General features: G+C 44.2%; 1 protein-coding gene across 3 annotated transcripts in view; it reads right to left on the reverse strand.

Moving 5' to 3' along the window:
- The window catches only part of ACER1 (alkaline ceramidase 1), a 65,148-nt gene that overhangs the window by 36,634 nt on the left and 8,736 nt on the right, over positions 1-19,778 (reverse strand). Inside the window, exons 1-2 of one of the 3 annotated variants that reach the window (XM_033956383.1) lie at positions 18,295-18,349; positions 8,585-8,688 (exon numbers count right to left, since the gene is read on the reverse strand). In XM_033956383.1, the coding sequence (XP_033812274.1) occupies positions 8,585-8,677 (93 nt within the window). In that variant the 5' untranslated portion in view covers positions 8,678-8,688; positions 18,295-18,349. Of the gene's footprint in view, positions 1-8,584; positions 8,689-18,294; positions 18,350-19,778 lie in introns of those variants that run through there. The other 2 variants (XM_033956384.1, XM_033956382.1) reach the window with 2 other exon arrangements.

The raw sequence follows: 19,778 nt of genomic DNA on the forward strand, positions 1-19,778 counted from the left end.
TCAATTTAGTGATCCTGTATATAGCATTAAGATAAGAAACAATATATGCAGTGTTAGATTTGTTTTATAATGGTTTTGCGGCTCCAAGTTTTTTTTTCTTTTCGAAAATGGGTCCAAGTGGCTCTTTATGTCTTAAAGGTTGCAGACCCCTGGCCTAGTGGGAGGAGCAGCTGGATGTCATTGGCATAGGAGTGGATTTTAATGTTGTACTTTTGCGCTATATCAATCCCCTTCTCCTTCAGGAAGTCATCCAATCCCTTTTTGAAACCCAATATTGTACTCTGTCCTATCACCTCATGTGGGAGCGGATTCCAGATGTCCACCACCCTCTGAGTAAAGAAGAACTTCCTAGCATTCATTTTGAATCTGTCTCCTTTCAATTTTTCTGAATGACCTCTTGTTTTTGTTGTCCCTGCTAGCCTGAAGAATCTGTTCCTCTCCACCTTCTCTATGCCTTTTATGATTTTATAAGTCTCTATCATGTCACCTCTAAGTCTCCGCTTTTCCAGGATGAAGAGCCCCAGCTTCTCCAGCCTTTCATCATATGAAAGGTTTTCCAAGCCCTTTATCATTCTTGTCGCTCTTCTCTGGACCCTCTCGAGTATCGCCATATCCTTCTTAAGGTACGGCGACCAGTTTTGGACGCAGTACTCCAGATGCGGGCGTACCATCGCTCGATACAGTGGTAGAATAACTTCCTTCGTTCTGGTAGTGATACCCTTTTTGATAATGCCCAACATTTTGTTTGCTTTCTTTGAGGCCACTGCACATTGCGCCGCTGGCTTCATTGTTTTATCCACCAATACCCCCAAATCTTTTTCTAGGTTGCCTTCCCCCAGTACCCTCCCTCCCATCATATAGCTGTACATCGGTTTCCCTTTCCCTATATGCAAGACTTTACATTTCTCTACATTGAAGCTTATCTGCCATCTTTTTGCCCACTCACTCAGTTTGTTCAGGTCTTTTTGTAGTTCTTTGCATTCCTCAACAGTTCTGACCCTACTGGAGAGTTTTGTGTCATCCGCAAATTTTATAACTTTGCACTTCGTCCCTGTTTCCAGGTCATTTATGAATATATTGAACAGCAGCGGTCCCAACACTGACCCCTGTGGGACACCACTCGTGACCCCTTTCCAGTCAGAGTAGTGTCCCTTAACTCCTACCCTCTGTTTCCTGTCCGCCAGCCAATTCCTATCTGTGCACATCCCCTACGACCCAGTGGCTCCACAGTTTTCTTAGTAGGCGCTCATGAGATACTTGTCGAAGGCTTTTTTGAAATCCAGATATACTATGTCTATGGGGTCACCCTTGTCCAATTGTTCGCTTATCCCCTCAAAGAAATGCAGTAGGTTTGTTTGGCATGATCTTCCTTTACAGAAACCATGCTGGCTTGTTCTCATCAGATTATTTTTTTCTAAATGCTCATTGATACTTTCCTTGATCAATGATTCGGCCATCTTCCCAGGAACTGAGGTTAAGCTCACCAGTATGTAGTTCCCCGGGTCACCTCTCGATCCCTTTTTGAAGATAGGTGTAACATTTGCTATCCTCCAGTCCTCCGGGATTACCCCTGTTCTCAAGGATAGGTTACAAATCTGCCACAGTAACTCCGCTGTTTCGTCTCTGAGCTCTTTCAGTATTCTCAGGTGGATTCCATCTGGGCCTGGAGATTTGTCAGTTTTTAATCTATCTCTGTTTGAGTACATCTTCGAGGCTTACCTCCATGTATGATAGTTTTCCCTCTTGATCCCCCTTGAAAATTTTTACCGGTTCCGGCACATTGGATGTGTCTTCTCTTGTAAAGACCGATGAGAAGAACATGTTTAGTGTCTGCCACCTCTTTTTCCTCCTTCACCACTCCCTTCCTGTTGCCCTCATCCAGAGGTCCCACCTCCTCCCTCACCAGCTGCTTTCCTTACACATATCGGAAGAATGGTTTAAAATTTCGTGCTTCCTTGGCTAGATTCTCTTCGTATTCTTTCTTGGCTTTTCTGACCACTCGGTGACATTCTTTTTGTTGCTTCCTGTGCTCCTTCCAATTTTATTCGGTCTTGTCCTTTTTCCACTTCCGAAATGATCTTTTCTTGTCTCCTATCACTTTCTTTACTTCATTGGTTATTCATGCCGGGTCTTTTGTTTGATTCTTTTTGCATCCTTTTCTAAATCTGGGTATATACAGGTTTTGCGCCTCATTTACCGTGTTTTTGAATAAAGACCAGGCTTGCTCCACAATCTGCGCTTTCTGGGAGCTGTTTTTGAGTTTTTTTCTTACCATTTGTCTCATGGCATCATAGTTCCCTTTCTTGAAGTTAAACATTGTTGCATTGGTTCTCTTACCCTTGGGTAATCCTACTTCCACTTTGAACTGGATCATGTTGTGGTCACTGTTTCCTAATGATCCCACTACTTCCACTCCCTTAGCAGGTCTTTCAGCCCGTTGAGGATTAGATCCAGAATCGCTGACCCTCTCGTTGGTTCCTTGACAAGTTGTTCCATGAAGCAATCCTGTACAGCCTCCAGGAACTCTGTTTCCTTTGTACATTTGGAAATTCCAAGACTCCAATCTATCCCTGGAGAGTTGAAATCTCCCATAACTATGGAGTTAGTGTTCTTGCATTCCCCCCTCGGCTTCCATTTCTGTATCATTTGCTTCAGTTTGCCCAGGTGGACGGTAGTACAGTCCCAACTTTATCTCAGATCCATTTCTTCATGGTATTTTAACCCATAATGATTCCAGTTGATCATTGGTTGCTGCTGCGTCCACACTGGTCGAGTGAATGATGTCCTTAATGTATAGTGCTATTCCTCCTCCTTTCTGATATGTCCTGTCTCTTCGGTAGAGCTTGTACCCTGGCAGTACTATGTCCCATTTGTTTTCCTCGTTCCACCATGTTTCCGTGATCCATATGATGTCTAGGCTCTCATTTTTGGCTATGACTTCTAATTCCCCCATTTTGGTTTTTAGGCTCCTTGCATTAGTGTACATGCAGTTCAAGTCCTGGTGTTTTCTCTTCCTTGTTATTTTCCCTTGTGTTTCATTTATCTTTCTGTCCCCTTCCTGACCTGCCGACTCCTGGTTTTTGTCTCTTTTGTCTTCCCCTTGTGGTAGGTTCCTATTGTCCTCCTCTTGTTCCTTTCCTTCGTCCTGTTCCATCATGACTTCCCCTTGTAGTACACTCCTCCTAGCCACCTCTTGCTTCGTCTGGCTCCCTTATTTTTTCAGGTCCCTTTGTTTGCTATTTGTGTCTTCCCAGCATGTTTCCCACTCAGTATTTTCTTGGGATACTGTCTTCCGAACCATCGACACCAGGTCAACTGTCGGCTTTCCCCTTCTACTTAGTTTAAAGCTTGCCCTATTGCTCTTCTGACGTTATTTGCTAGTTGTCTAGTTCCCGCCGTGCTCAGGTGTAGCCCATCTCTCTTGAAGAGCTTGTTCTTGCCCCAGAATGTTCACGAAGAGAAATCCTTCTTCCTCACACCATCTCCTCATCCACGCATTTATTGATTGTAGTTCCGTCTGCCTCTTCGCTTCTGCCCTCGGTACTGGCAGGATCTCTGAGAAGGCTATCCTCTGGGTCCTCATCTTCAGTTTCCTTCCTAGGGTCTTGAACTGTTCAGTAAGTGCATTCTTGTTGTAGTCTCTCCTGGTGACATCGTTCGTCCCAACGTGGACTAGGGACGAACGATGTCACCAGGAGAGACACAGCCAAGCTACTGTATAGTGTAAAGTAGAACAAGCCACTCAGGGCCTTAGGCCCCTCCTACTGTATCCCAAAATGCTTGGGAGGGGGAAGACCAGTCATTCTGAAGAGGCGGCCCTATTGGAAGGTACGAAGGTGTCGGGTAGGGTTACCAGACGTCTGGATTTACCCGGACATATCCTCTTTTTAGAGGACATGAACGGGCGTCCGGACAGCTTTTCAAAACCTGGCACTTTTTCAGGTAATGAAAAGCTTTCAGCTCAGAACTGTGTCGGAAAGGCATCTGCGCATGTGTGGAAGTAACATAGTGACATTATGCGCATGCGCAGATGACATCATCGCATCACAGCTGCACATGCACAGATGCCCTCCTGACGTGGCTCCGAGCACGAGAACAGGTTGAGGAGGTGAGGCTGGGGCAGAATAGGGCATGACTTGGGCAGAGTGGGGCGGGCCTGAGGGGTGGTACCATGGGTCTGGATTTTACAGTAGTAAAATCTGGTAACCCATGTCAGGTGATATTGGAGGATTGTCAGGTGATATTGGAGGATTGTCAGGTGATGTTGGGAGGGGTGTCAGGAGACGGTGGATGATGATGGAGGGTGTCAGGTGATGTTGGGGGATGTTGAGGTATCGTCGGGTGATGTTGGGGGATCTCGAGGGATGTTGGGGAGGTGTCGAGTGATGTCAGGGGAGGGGTGTAGGGCTCTGAGGACAGAGGCTCTCTGTGGAGGAGGGCTTGGGGGGATCAGTGGGTGTGAGGCAGAGATGAATCATGGTTCTCCCTGCCAGTTCAGTTAATCCTGGCAGGGGAATCCCAAATCAGTTGAGCCGGCAGGACTCCATGAAACCGGCTCAGCTAATTGGGATTCCCCAGCTGATGACAAGCCTTTAGTTGGGTATCACATGCTATGCTTTTGTGCGTTTTTCATGTGGATGTCTTTATATTAGAGAATGGGCAAAAAAATAGAAGTACTAGGGACCAAAACGTCTAGATAGGTCATTCTAAAATGAAAAAGATATATGTCTTGATGTTTTGAGAATGGCCGTTTTCTCTACTGGAATTCTGGATGTGTTTCCCAAGACATCCAAACTGAAACTTAGACGTCCTATCGAAAATGCCCCTCCATGGCTTGCAGGAATTACAGACTGGTTGCAAACTTCCCTGCACTGCAGTGGCGTACCAAGGGGGAGTGGGGGGGGGGGCGGTTGGTTCGCCCTGGGTGCCAGCCCTAGGGGGGTGCACAGCCGGCCGGGTCTGGAACCTACAGCGCTACCTTAAACGGCACCTCAGCACGGCTGCCGTACTTACTCCATAGCAGAGTTGGCAGCCGCGCTGTTCGACTGAAATTAAAGGAAACCGGAGCCGGGGCGTCCTCCGCTACCGGCACTTCACCACAGGCAGCTTCCGCCATGTTTTCCTCGCACCGCGCCCCAGCGACTACAACTCCCAGTCTGTAATGCAATACTCTTCAAGTGACTCAGGAGGAGGGGAAGCTGGGTGAGTCTGGCTTCCAGGAATAGCTTCTCATCACAGATTGGCTGCTCCAGCTATCAGTTGGCTGCAGCTGACCACTCAGCGCGGACGGGGAGTCAAGAGGTGGGTGTGAGCTTGTTGCCATGGCTATCCTGTGAGTTCCTTATTGGTAGGGAATATTACTGTAGTTATTTTATTGCAGGATACGTGCAGGCAGGCGTACAGAGCGCAGGAGGTAGAAGCTATTACAAGTTTATCCACAGGTAAAGCAGAGTGTGCCACTAATCAGTGGGGGGTGATAGGCAAAGAAGCATTAGGGCTTCTCAGTGATCCAATTCCTGAACAGAGGAGAGAGATGGAAACACTGCAGGAGATATGAAAGAGGAGAGACTGGAGAGTGAAGAGAAGATATAAAATAGATTGGCTAAAAGATTTAGAGGTGGGAAAGAAGAAAAAGAGATAGAGGGAGAGACTGATAGGCAGTAAGGTGAGAGAGATGAAGAGAGAGAATATGAATGGAAATTGGAGAAATTTAAACAAAAACTGTGGATACAGATGTTCTGGAAATAATTTATTATACATTCATATAAAACATGAAAATTCAATTTAAAAAGTACAGTGATATAAAATACAGTGATAAAAATTCAATCGGACCCTACACAGTCCGTGTTTCAGCGAACAAACCTTCCTCAGGGGTCCTATGATTTCCAAACTCACATATAAAGAATTGGACTGAAAACAGTCTATTGTCTTTAAACATGTGAGCAAAGAACACCGCAGACAAGCTGAAGTAGCAAAAAAAAATGCTAAGGAGGTTAGGGTGGTATGGAAGGGTGTGGAGGGTGAGAAAGGGGGTCAGGGTGGTATGGAAGCATGGTGAAGGGTGAGAAAGGGGATCAGAGTGGAATGGAAGCGTGGTGGAGGAAGAGAAAGGTGGCAGATGCTGATGGAATTGCAGGGAAAAGGGAAAGAGACATAAGGGGAAGGATACTGCATGGAATTGGGTTGGAGGGAGAGAAAGGGAGCAGATGCTGATGGAAGTGGGGGGAAGGGAAAGGAGAAAGTGAAATGCCAGACCATGGGGGTGTGGGAGAGGAAAGGAAAGAAGAGGAGAGGAGAGATGCCAGACCATTGAAGGAGGGAATGGAAGAAGATGGATGCCAGACTAATGGGGGTGAAGGGAGAAATGGAAGGGGGATGCATAAAGTTTCTGGAAGGGGAATAGAAAGAGAGAAGATGCCATATAGAAAGGGCAGAGAGAGGGTAGACAGTGGATGAAAGGAAGAGAGTGACAAAAAGATGGGGAAAGCAGAAACCAAAGAAGACAAGGTAGAAAAAAATTATATTTATTTATTTATTTTTTGCTTTAGGGGAGATGCATCACTGATGTTGCATTGTATGCAGAGTTCAGCTTCTTGTGATGTTGCATTGTATGCAGAGTCCAGCTTCTTGGTGCTTCAGTTTAACCTTTGTCTACGTATTTTTATTCTATCTCCCCATTTACAAAACTGTAGAGCGTTTTTTTAACGTTGGCATCTGTGTGTATGTTAAACACGCACAATATCTGTCCCATTAAAAAAATAATATGGAGTTAACAACCACCCCTGATGACGAGCTGCCCCCCCGTCCAATCCAAAGACAACCATGGGTCCACAACCCTCCGACAGAGAGACAGGAGGGATGCCCACTTCCTTCTGTCACCGTGAAAAACTCCTGTGCCAGCCAAAATTGGCAGGAGTGATACCCACTCTCTCCTGCTAATGGATGGCCTCCCCATGCAAAGCACCCCACCTGAACCATCCCCTGCCATACCCCCTTCCCCTCCAAAAAAAAGGCAGGAGGGATGCCCACTCCCTCATGCTGCCGGATGCTCCACCGAACCTCCCCCCCCCTCTCCAGTATCTTTGTTCGAAGTTGAGAGTAGGAGGGAAGCAGGTCCTCCTGCTCTGAGGCCCACCAGGCCAAAATGGCGGGCCTTCCTCTCGCCGGTGTATCATATGATGCAAGGGACCTTAGGTGCCTGAGCCAATCAGGACCTTAGGCTCCTCCTTCTGTATCCAGCTGCTTCGGGGCTTCACCTGCCTCTCAGCTGTTTCGGCTTCTTCTGCCGGCTCTGCGCAAGTGTGAGAATCGCTCCCATAGCACTCCATCGGATGGGAGAGACGGGATTACACGAACCTCCGCATAAATCATTTGAATGCAAACTTGTTTGTGCATCAATCGCTCTTTTGGAATCAGCCAAAAATCGGATTGCAACAGACCCACGCGGTATTACCGACCCTTTTTAATGCATCTAGCTCATAATAGCTTCTATGATTTTGATCAGTGTAGCAGTGGCGTACCTAGCACATGTGACACCCGGGGCCCATCATTTTTTGACACCCCCCATGATTTTTAATAACAATCCACACGCAATGAGTTGGTGATGCTGCTCGTGCCGGGGAAGTTAAAATAGGTACAGGGTAGGGAAGGGGTGCGCATGCAGCAGGGAGGGGGGAAGGAGCAGGGTGTGGAGAAGAGGGTGGGGAGAGGTGCCACCGCCTTGGGTGCTAGTCACCCTCGCTATGCCACTGATGGAATCGCAGTTTTGTCACATGTATTGCATTGGTAAAGCCTTGACTTTTCTTCCCAATGAAAAGGAAGCTGGGAATGGGCACAAGAGGGGTGGTTAAGGGGGAAGTAAGGTAGCTTTCATTATTATTATTATTATTATTACCACCTTTTCATGAAGATATTTACTCAAAACGATTTACAATACATTGAATAGTAATCATGTACTCTTAATCATTTTCCAGGTAACTGGGCATTGATTGTAGAACTTTCCCTAAAATCTGAGGTATTTCATTAACTCTTATAAACTATTTTCCTTTTATTTCCAGGTCTGTCTTGTATATCCTTTCTTCCTTGGTGGTATTCATCCAGAAATCGTCATATTGGCTTTTCCCCTCAAGTCTTCTGTGAGGTCCTCAACAAGAGTTGTGGAGATGTTCAAGAGGCAGGCTTTTATTTTGAAATAAAATCATTTAATCCACATAGTATAATGTCTAAAACCCAATTAATGGGGACTGTGGACCCAACACGGTCTGTGTTTCGACGACCCTGTCTTTCTCAGGGGGTCCAGAAACAAAATTCTAAGGCAAAAAATGTGGACCAAACGCTAAAAACGGTGCTGTTTAAGAATGCTACTCCACCGCGTTCTTAAACAGCACAGTTCTTAAACATTCCCTCTTTCAGCTCAGCCCTTTTTCTTGGGATAGCTCTGAGGACTACTTCAGTAGTACTTCTGCAGCACTTACAGCCCAAGGGACAGGAGCCTGAGCTTGGAGTACAGAGCATTATTATTGCTTTGAGTGTCTTGTGCACAAAAGATGAAAACTGGTCACTGGCTGGCGTATTGCACACTCACCGTGTTGTAATACTCTGCAATCTGGTCTGAGTATTGGAAGTTGTCCTCACACCAGTCAACTTCTGAACTTTGGTAGGCAAACACACTTTCCATCCTCCGACTGTCTGTACAAAAGGAGAGAGAAGCATATCTCTTGTCACCATGGTTGCACAAAACACACAGGTGAAAAACCTGCTATACCTGTATTATCTACAGTCATCCAAGTACCTGCAAACACACACACACACGCACATGCACAGGTTCAGATAAGCATGCACACACATACATATGTACAGGCTAAGATTATGCGCATATACAAACACATGCAAATAAATCTGCCCAGGCTTAATAGTGACATACAAGCATGCAACCCTTGGACAGTCAGTACTATGTCTTTTTGACCTCAGCATGGGGACAACAAACGACATGAGCACAAAAGCCAGGTGTTGGCTACTGAAGTTAGCACCTGTTAATACAGAAAGGCCATACAGAAAGGGACTTTAGGTCTCATCTTCCACTTAACCTGGTGGCGGGATTAGGGCATTACAGGGCGGGGATGGGTAGAACTGGGTGGGCCTGGGGGCAGGTCTAGGGGGTCTGGATATTCCGATTGGAACATCTGGCAACCCTAGCTTAGCGTGCATTTCACTATTAACTTTGGGCTTGCCAAAAGCTGGTTTAAATGCTTGCACCCAGTTGATGGTAGTTAGGCACGCAAATGCAGGTATATACTATAACATTACACCTAATTTCTGGGAATGCCCCACCCAGGGCCACACCTCCTTTGAAGTTGCAGGCATTCATGTTATATAGGGTTACCATATGGCTCCAGAAAAAAAGAGGACAGATTGAGATGAACCAACTGGTCAAAGCATCTGCCTCCTATATGCACTTCAGAAAGCTCCTAAAAACATGCCTATTCTCGATATTTCACAATCCTTATTAGATATTCTCGGAAGCTACCTCAGCTACCCTCAACTGCTAACTTCACTTGCCAAATATGATATAGCTCACTGATACTGATCAGATCTACCTCCTTTATAAATCTCAACTGCCTACTTCTATAATCCTGTTTACCGCTGTTGCCAAGTTATATGGTAGTTCCATGTCATTAGTCATTTCTACCTCTTTGTAAATATACTATATACTGCCAACCACCTTTGTATTTCCACTGCTAATTCCCTTACCAAGTCATGTTGTTGTAGCTCAGTTTTGCTTCTGTTGTAAACCGCATAGAACTGAAAAGCTTTTGTGATATATAAATAAAAGTTATGTTATGTTACATCCTTTGAAAGCGGTGGAAGTAACACCTGGATGTCTCAATCAGTCCACCTTTTTCTACAGCCTTATGGTAACTCTAATGTTATAGAGTTGGGCAGTGGCTCCCAAACCTGTCCTGGAGGACCACCAGCCAGTCAGGTTTTCAGAATAGCCTTAATGAATATGCATAGGGCAGATTTGCAAGCCTGTCACCTCCATTATATATTCATTAGGGTTATTCTGAAAACCTGACTGGCCGGTGGTCCTCCAGGACAGGGTTGGGAACCATTGGAGTAGGGTAATAATAATAATAATAACTTTATTATTTTATACCGCCATAACCAAAAGTTCTAGACTGTTTACACTAAAAAGAGCTGGACAATCAGCGAAATACAATAATACAGTAAAAAAATACAAATATTTATAAAATAGAATTTCAATAATAAAACTCACTAAGTAATAAACTTATCGAATAAAGTGGTTTTAATTAATTTCCAAAAACTGCAATAGGATAACATAGCTTGCTGAATACATTTACCTAACCAAGATTGTTGCCTACCAGCTTGAAATGCTAGGGTCCTATCTAAGAAGGTCTTATATCTATACCCATTAATTTTTGGATAAGCAAATAAGTAGAAGTTTCTAGTTTCTCTTGATGGTCTATGCAACACAAAATGAGGAAAAAAGAAGCTGGAGACAATCCCGATATCAGCTTAAAGCAGATACAGGAAAATTTGAATAATACTCTTGCCTCCAAAGGCAGCCAATAAAGTAAACGATAATATGGACTAATATGGTCATTCTTTTTTAAACCAAAAATCAATCGAACAGCTGTATTCTGAATTATCCTTAGAATTTTTTTGGGTGCTCCTAAATAGATGATGTTACAATAGTCCAAAATAGATAAAACTAATGCCTGCACCAATAGTCTGAACGATAAAAGATCAAAATATTTTTTTATGGTTCTTAATTTCCACAATGTAAATAAGCATTTTTGTACCAATAAGTTTGTGTGTTCTGCTAGTGTTAAATGTCGGTCTAGTGTGACTCCCAGAATTTTGATAGATTTAATAATCGGGTAGTCATGACCATTAAGATGAAGCAATGAGTTTGTTATTTTGTCGTTGGGACTAGCCAAGAAAAGTTTGGTCTAGGGCAGATCCATGCGTAGGGGAATGGCCTTATAAACCGCCTTTTTGTGGTTGCATATTCAAAGCAGTTTGCATATATACAGATACCATATTTGCCGGCGTATAAGACGACTTTTCAGTACCTTAAAATCCTCCCCAAAGTCGGGGGTCGTCTTATACGCCGGGTACTGTTTACATGCAGTGGCGTACCAAGGGGGGGGCGGAGGGGGCGGTGCGCCCCGGGTGCCAGCCCTAAGTGGGTGTTCCCGGCCTTGCCGTTCAGTCCCCCGCCACCCCAGAAGGACCGCTCGCCCCACTGACCTTCCTGCACCACCTGTGAAGCAGCCCGCAGCAGGATCGCGAAGTCAGCGTCAGCGATCCCTGCGCTGCTTCCTGCGCTGCGATCCCGCCCCTTCTCTGACGTCAGAGGAGGGGCGGGACCGTGGCGCAGGAAGCAGCGCAGGGATCGCTGACGCTGACTTCGCGATCCTGCTGCGGCTGCTTCATAGGTGGTGCGGGGAGGCCAGGGAGGCGAGCGATCCTTCGGGGTGGGTCGGGGCATCAGGCCTTCAGGGTGGGGCGGGCGGGCAGGCAGGCAGGCTTTCAAGGGGGAGGGGGGTGACAGGCAGGCAGGCAGGCCTTCAAGGGGGGACAGGCCTTCAAGGGGGGAAAGGCAGGCAGGCCTTCAAGGGGGAGACAGGCCTATAAGGGGGGGACAGGCCTACAAGGGGGGGGACAGGCCTTCGGGGGGTGCAGGCCTTCGGGGGGTGCAGACCTTCAAGGGGGGGACAGGCAGGCAGAAGGTTGTGCAGAAGGTGTGCGGAAGAAGGGGTAGTCTTATACGGCGAGTATATAACAAACTCTATATTTTAACTGTAAAAGTTGGGGGGTCGTCTTATACGCCCAGTCGTCTTATACGCCGGCAAATACGGTACTTATTTTGTACCTGGAGCAATGAAGGGTTAAGTGACATGCCCAGGGTCACAAGGAGCAGCACTAGGATTTAATCCCTCAACCTCAGGATGTTGAGGCAGCAAATCTACCACTAGGCCACTCCTTACCTCCTAATTATTGCCAATTATATGCTTGTTAACATCAATAATTGTTTTCATCTAATTGTCTACTTAGTTTAATGCACAGATCCGCACCCAAAATTGCATGCCAAATTTTGGCCAACCTATACAGAATCCAGTAGTTAATAACATAATAGGTGATGGCAAAAAAGACCCATTGGCCTATCCAGTCTGCCCAGTTATTCCTGTCCTTCATTATAAATTGTAGAAGCTAAGGATCATGTAAGATAATGTTTCTCAGCTTCTTCAAGCCAAGTAACCCTTCAGCCTAACAAATACCAACCGAGTACCCTGCCCAAGCTCTGCCCCTGACTCCACCCCCCATAATAATAGTACTAATTGTAATGTAATTTCTTTCATCCATTTTTCATATATACACAATATAATCTTATTAATACATAATGGTAACCACAAAAAAACAACAACCACAAAGCACACTGTACGCAGAGAAAATGTTAATTATTTATATTTGGAGGGTTTTTTTTCAAAGAGGTCAAGGCAGAAAAATAGACAAAATAGTGCAAAATGTAGACAGCAGATATAAATTTTCAAAACTGATACATTTTGATCACTAAATTGAAAATAAAATCATTTTCCTACCTTTGCTGTCTGGTGATTTCATGAGTCTGTGGTTGCACTTCCTTCTGACTGTGCATCCAATATTTCTTTCTTTCTGCCTCCTGCATGCTTCCTCTCCTCCAGACCTCATTCCATTCACCAACCAGCATCACTCTCTGTCCCTCCATGAGTCCAGCTTTTCTTCTTCTCTCCTCTGCCCCCATTGGCAACATGTCTCTCTCTGTCTCATTCCCTCTCCTGCTGCGAAGGGAGTGGGGAAAGAGAGAGAGAGATCCAGGGTGCATCTCTCCCACTCCTTATTCTGCCACATCCACCATTTCCCCCTCCTTTCCATCAGTCCAACATCTCTTTCTCTCTGCCTCCTGCATGTTTCGTCTCCTCCGGTCCTCATTCCTTCCCCCAACCAACATCTTTCTCTCCCTCTATGAGTTAAACTTTTTACTCTCTGCTCCCTTCCCCTGAGTGTGACACTTCTCCTTCCCTCCTTTCTTCCCTCCCCATCCATCTCTCACTCTCTCTCTCTCTCTCTCTCCATGAATCCAACACTTTCTACCTCCTGCATGCTTCCTTTCCTCCGGACCTCATTCCCTTCCCCAACCAACATCTTTCTCTGTCCCTCCATGAGTTCAACTTTTCTTCCTCTCTCCTCCACCCCTATTGGCAACAAGTCTCCCTCTTTCTTTCTCACTCTCCATCTCTTTTGAGAGATCAAGGCATCTATCCCACCTCCTCTACTGCCACATCCAACATTTCACCCTCTCTCATCCCCTGGATCATGTGCAGCATTTTTCACCACTGCCCACCAGCCCCATACCGATTTCTCCTTCTATCACCTCTCTCCATCACCCCTCCATCCCTATGTCTAACATTCCTCCCCCTTGCAATCCCCTTTAATCTATCCCTTTCTACCACCATATCCAACATTTTTCCCTATCATCCTCTCCCCATTCATCTCCTTCGCCTCTCTCTAAGCTCAATTTTCCTTTTTTCTTTTCCCCATGTGCACCATCTCTCACTCACACACTCATTCTCAACAATTCTCCCTTTCTATTCCCTCCTTCCTATGTGCCAAGTTAGTGCCCCCTTCCTCCCTTCCTTCTGTGTCAAGTTTGTGCCCCCTCCCTGCCTTCCAGCCTTTATCCAAAAATTAAATTGTACACCAGGTATCCCTGCCTGCCTATCCCCACCGAAGCTACTGCTAGGGATCCCTCCCATCCTGCCTACCCACCCACCCACCCGCACCCCCCCATGCCAACCCAGTTACTTGTTGGAGCCGCACTCGCTGCCTTCTCCCCCAGTGAACTCTGTGCAAGAATAGCGTGAGCAGCAATTCACATGCTGCACGTGGCTGGCCCACAAGCCGTCCCTCTGATGTCAACTCTGATGTCAGAGAGGAGGTTTCCAGGTCAACCACTTACATGGAGTGTATGAGTCACATCCCTGCACGGAGTTCCCTGGGGAGTGGAGGGAGCAAGTGCAGCTCCATCAAGTAACTGGGTTGGCTTTGGGGAGCGGAGGGTCCAGGGATGGGCAGGCAGGGAAGGAGAGATCACCGGCAGCAGCTTCAGTGGGGGACGGGGCAAGCAGGGATCCCCAGTAGCAGTGGCTTCTACTGAAGAGCAGGGAATATCCTCTGCAGCGGCCAGGCCATGTACCCCCAACAAGCAGCCCACATACCCACGCATACCGCGTGTTGAGAAACACTGATGTAGGATGTTATCACTATTCCCTCTAATCTTAATCTAATCTGGAATTTATGAGTTGCGCTATGCCTACAAAGGTTCAAGGTGACTTACAGTACAGTTTATAGAGAACACTTTAGTACAGTGCAAGGATGCTTAGAGATACTCTATATTACAGTACAAATATGCTATAGAGACTTTGGGAGTTTTTGAGGTACAGATTGTCATTTCTTGCATTTTGAGAGGTAATTGGTACTGCTCAGAGGTGCTGCATGAACTAAAATACATTAAATGAACACATAGGGGAGGATTACATACAATATGAGAGCTAATATAATTTGACAAGAGATGCCTTGAGGTAGTTACAGTCTGCTACAGTCATTAACTAGTGGTAGAGTTTATGGAGTTGAAAAGAAAGGTCTTTAGTTTTTTGTGAAGCATGGAGTAATTTGATTCAGCTCTGATGGTTGTTGGGTTGTCGTTCCATGTTATCACACCAGAGAATGTGAACATTGAGTGGGATACACGTTTATACATTAGGTTTTTTGTTGTGGAGAGATGAGATTTCTGGGCGAAGTGAACCATTCCGTGGTGAGTAGGTGAATTAGTGGTGCAGCAGAGCTTCCATTGAGTATATGGTGCATAATGCAGGATATTTTGAATTTTATTTGAGATGAGACGGGTAGCCAGTGTAGTTGTTTGAGGTGGTTAGAGACTGAGATGTATTTTTTCAGTCTGAATATGAGTCTTACTGCCATGTTTTGTAAGAGCTGCAGTTTGTGTATAAGGGTAATGTTGATACCCGCATAGATGGAGTTCAAGAAGTCTAGTTGCGACAGGATCAGCATCTGCATGAGAAGGGCAAAGTGTTGATGGAAGTATGGTCTGATGAGTGCTAGTTGTCTCATAGTGAAAAGGGTTTTCCTCCAGAGGTTGGAGATTTGCAGCTCCAGGGATAGTGTGGAGTCTAAAATACAGCCTAGAACTTTGGAGGACTTGAAGGGTGATGTTTGTCAGAGCTGTCTATTGTGCAGTATGAAACCAAAGAATTTTGGTTTTGATGCATTTAGTTGTAGTTTGTTGATTGTTGCCCATATTTGTATTTTATTTATGTTGTCCGAGATTTTTTGGGCTGTGTCAGACTGGTTGCTAGTTAATGGGATGAGGAGAAGGATAGTACAAAAGGAAGTGGGAATGGACAATAAGCACTCCATTGAAGATCACTGATGTAAAACCAACTTGTTTATTTCATAAAAGGACACAAGCAGAAGCTGTGGACCCGACACTGTGTTTTGGCGTCTGAGGAACGCCTGCATCAGGGGTCACTAAACATAAAAACATAACGCAACATGCTAAAACACATCATATAAAAATTAAAAATGTAAAAAAAAAAATTTTTTAAGCTATACAAGTAAATGAATACCAGAGGCCAATCATGTAAATAAATAAATACATATAGCAAAGATATATATATGTGTGACAAACAAAACATATGATAATGTTTATGCAAATACCTAAAAATGAAACCAAACCTGTAGCGTATAAGTTCACAGATGGCAGGTCTGGGATAAAACAAAGCTGTGTAGTAAAAATATGAAAATAGGACCAGCAGAATACCATATTTGATCAGGAGAAAAACTCTAAAAAACTACAATATAACATAATATTTATATAAGACAGTAAAAGAGCGCAAAACATGTAGCTGCGTAAACAAACTTCAAAAGCTATTTGAATGAAAGAACAAGTTTTGTAACAAGCTAGCAACCATACAGATGTTAATGCAGAAAGCTTTGTAACAAAATATCAACTTTATAGAATGTTAATACAGAGAATCTCGGGTGTAACATTTCATGCATTGTAAAACTTGACCTGAAGGAAGAGGAAGGTGAGTATAAAGAGAGATATGAAAAACTATAGATAAGGAGAAAAAGTAGAAAAGAAAAAAAGGGGGCCAAGAGAAAGGAAAGAAAAAAGAAAGGGAGGAAGAGGGAAAAAAAATCACACCAAAAAGAAAATAAGGAGAGATTCAAGATGGCGACGGAGCTAGTCGCATAGCTGGAGGCTCTCCCTGCATTGGCAATTTAATTATCCTTTACCTTTTCATGCTTGGCTCTTCAGTATGCCCAAGCGGAGAGAGAAACAGAGGGGTGATCTTCCTGCCTTCTCCGCCACCATGCTAATGCGCCAGACAGCTATAACATCTTTTGCTGTCCCGGTTGTTCAGGGCGTTCCGGCTCGTTGAGAGGGATCGATCTCGACTTCGGGAAGCAAAGTTTCGCTTAGTCCAGTTGGTTCGGGAGCTCCCCACGCCCAGGAAGAATGTCGGAGACGCCGACGGTGTTGCAGGAAGTGGCAGGGATATTAGCAACCCCGCCTGCGCTGTCTAGCTTACCCCTGACCCCGGAGGCAGTTCCAGTCTCGCTGGATCCATTACATCAATTGCCAGCGATGGGGGGATTAGGAGTTCATGGCGGTTTAGGAAATGGAACACTTAAACCTGATTTGGACTCTTCAGTTTCATCGACGATTCCTGTTTCCCTCCTGACCCCACTGAAGAAACCACCGATGATTGACTTGGAAGCACTCTGGGAGGCTATTGAAAGCCTTCACAAGGTATGCTCCTATTCTATTACAGCTATGCAAACTTCTTCATTGCAATTGAAAGATATTGAGGGGAAAATTCAACACCAAGACCAGAGACTAGACAAATTTGAGAAATAGGTCTCTGATTTACAGAAAATTTCTAATCTTCAAGTTAAAGATAAAGCAATGTTGTCCAGGAAGATTGAAAATCTGGAAAATGCCAACAGGAATTTAAATTTAAGGCTAATTAATTTTCCAGTTACCAGATTACAATCACCCAAGGAACTTTTTCATCAGTTAACTTCAGTCTTAAAATATCCAGAGATCTCAATGCCTCCTTTACAGAAATTATACTATCTAAATACTCCTAAACCAACAACCCAGGACTTAGAAAATCAATAGACTGAACTAGACATAACAAATATTCTTGAGTCCTCATATTCTGAAATTTCTGAAAGGACTACATTGCTTGTGACCTTTGTTTTTTTACAAGACAAAGAAGCAGTCCTTCGTCTATTCTTTAGGACTGAGAATGTTGAATTTTATGGTTTAAAAATAGCTATATTTCCTGATGTCTCTAAATGGACGCAATTGCGTCATAAAAAATTTCTAATGATACGTCAATCTGTATTGGGGTTAGGAGCTACCTTTCAGCTGCGCTTTCCATGTAAATGTTGTATTAATTATCAAACAAATAGATATGTTTTTTATGAACCCGATCAATTACAATTTTTCTTGGAGGGTAAAGTGGCTTCCGTATCCCCTCAGATGCCCACTGAAGTCACAAACCAGACCGTATAGTAAATACAATCGATGTGCTCTGTATTTATGTTATGAAATATTGTTGGTTTCTTGTTATAATCAGCTGTCCCTGATATGTGCTTGATTCTCTCTCCTTAGTTGTGGACTGCTATCATGGTATTGTATAAGTGATATATAATATTTTATTTCCTTTTGGATATTGTTATGTTTCTTTATCAAAAAATTTCTCTTGATGTAAAATAAAGGTAAATAAAGAAGAAAAAAACAAAAAGAAAATAAGCCAAAAGAACACAAAACTAAATCAGAGGACAATGTAGAAGGAAACTATCCTGTCAGAATAGCTGTAAGGGAAAACCCAAAATGCTAAAAATGACACCAACAAGGTTAACAATACAGCAAAAACTATTGAAAAAAATACAGAACACCAACACCAAAAAGGAAAATATGTAGAACTATATGAAAGAGCCTGACATACTGCACAATTAAAAGCATATAAGAATACTGATTTAGCTGCATGGCAGAAGAAACAGCAAGTAGCAGTGTCAGAAACAGGGGCAAGAAATGCTGAACAAGTGTATAAAGAAAGAAATGCACCTCAAACCATATTTAAAAAGCACAGAAACTGAGTAGAATCAAATAAACCATGAAGCGTGTCCACTTACCTCGGTCCAATTAACATGCCAGAGTAACCAAAATCACTGAAAAGCTGTGGAAGCATTTTCAAAAAGGAAGCCACCATTGCTGAGAGCATTTAAATACCCAAAGGAAACCACACCCATAAAACAGAAAAATTGAAACCACCAAAAAAAAAGGAAGAAACACTTTTGAAATAAAAGAAAATATACTAAAAATGAACAAAACAATTATATAAGTTATAAATTAAACTTAGTTAAGAACAGATAACGTATAAGAACTGATTGACAGGAAGGCGGGACTAGTAGGTCCACATGAAGAACGAATAAAACAATGTACATAAAGCTTGTTGATGAAAAAAAAGAGAAAAGCAAACCAAACAGAAAAGTAAAACAAAAACTCATAGAACATACTGAACAAATATTATATAAACAAAGGGAGGAGGAGAAGGATGTCATCTGCTTTTAATAGTATGCTCTCATCGCTGAATTTAATATTGCCAAGTGAACTCATAAACAGATTAAATACTATTGGGGATAGTGGAAAGCCCTGGGGTACTCCACAGAAGGCCTTTCAGCTGTTGGACAAGGTGTCTTCTTTCTTGATTAGGTATTCTCTTTTAATGAGAAAATCTTTAAACCAATTTAGTGCGGTACCTGTTACTCCTATTTCGGAGAGCATTGTTAGCAGGAGGTGGTGATTTACTTAGTTGAAGGCAGTGGAGATGTCGAATTGGAGAAGGGCTGTTTGCCGGCCTATGCTTTATAAAATGATTTGCTATGCCTATGCTTGACGGCCTATGCTTTGCCTATGCTTGCCATGCCTTTGCTTGCTGGCCTATGCTTTATAAATTGATGTGCTGTGTTGCGGTCGGAATCAGGATTGGGAGGGATGTAAACAGGAGTGTCGTTCAATATATATTGTAAGTTGTTTGCTTACAAGGGTTTCTAGGAGTTTTCTGAGTATGAGAATGCCTGCAATGGGTCTATAGCAGTGGTCTCAAACTCAAACCCTTTGGATTTGTAGGAACTTAAAGGGCCGCAGAAAAAATAATGTCTTATTATAGAAATGACAATTTTGTATGAGGTACAACTCTTTACACTTCTCCCTCATTATTCGTGGGGGATAGGGGCAGAGCCGGACCGCGAATGGTAAAAAACCGTGAATATCTGGCTCTGACCCACCCCCGCCTCCTTTCCGCCTTCCCCTGGCATCCCGGCCTTACCTGGTGGTCTAGCTGGTTTTTGGGGCAGGAGCGATTTTCCTACGCTCCTGCCCCGTGCAGATAGCCATTAAGAAATGGCTGTGGGGAGTTCCCGTGGTCTCTTGAGAGACTACGGGAACTCCCCACAGCCATTTCCTAATGGCTATCTGCACGGGGCATTAGCATAGGAAGATTGCTCCTGCCCCGAAAACCAACTAGACCACCAGGTAAGGCCAGAATGCCGGGGGAAGACAAAAATATGGGGTTTTTTTCCCTCCTCCCCCCCCCCCAAAAAAAATCGCGATTATG

Source organism: Geotrypetes seraphini, chromosome 8, assembly GCF_902459505.1.
Source record: "Geotrypetes seraphini chromosome 8, aGeoSer1.1, whole genome shotgun sequence".
Lineage (NCBI taxonomy): Eukaryota > Metazoa > Chordata > Amphibia > Gymnophiona > Dermophiidae > Geotrypetes > Geotrypetes seraphini.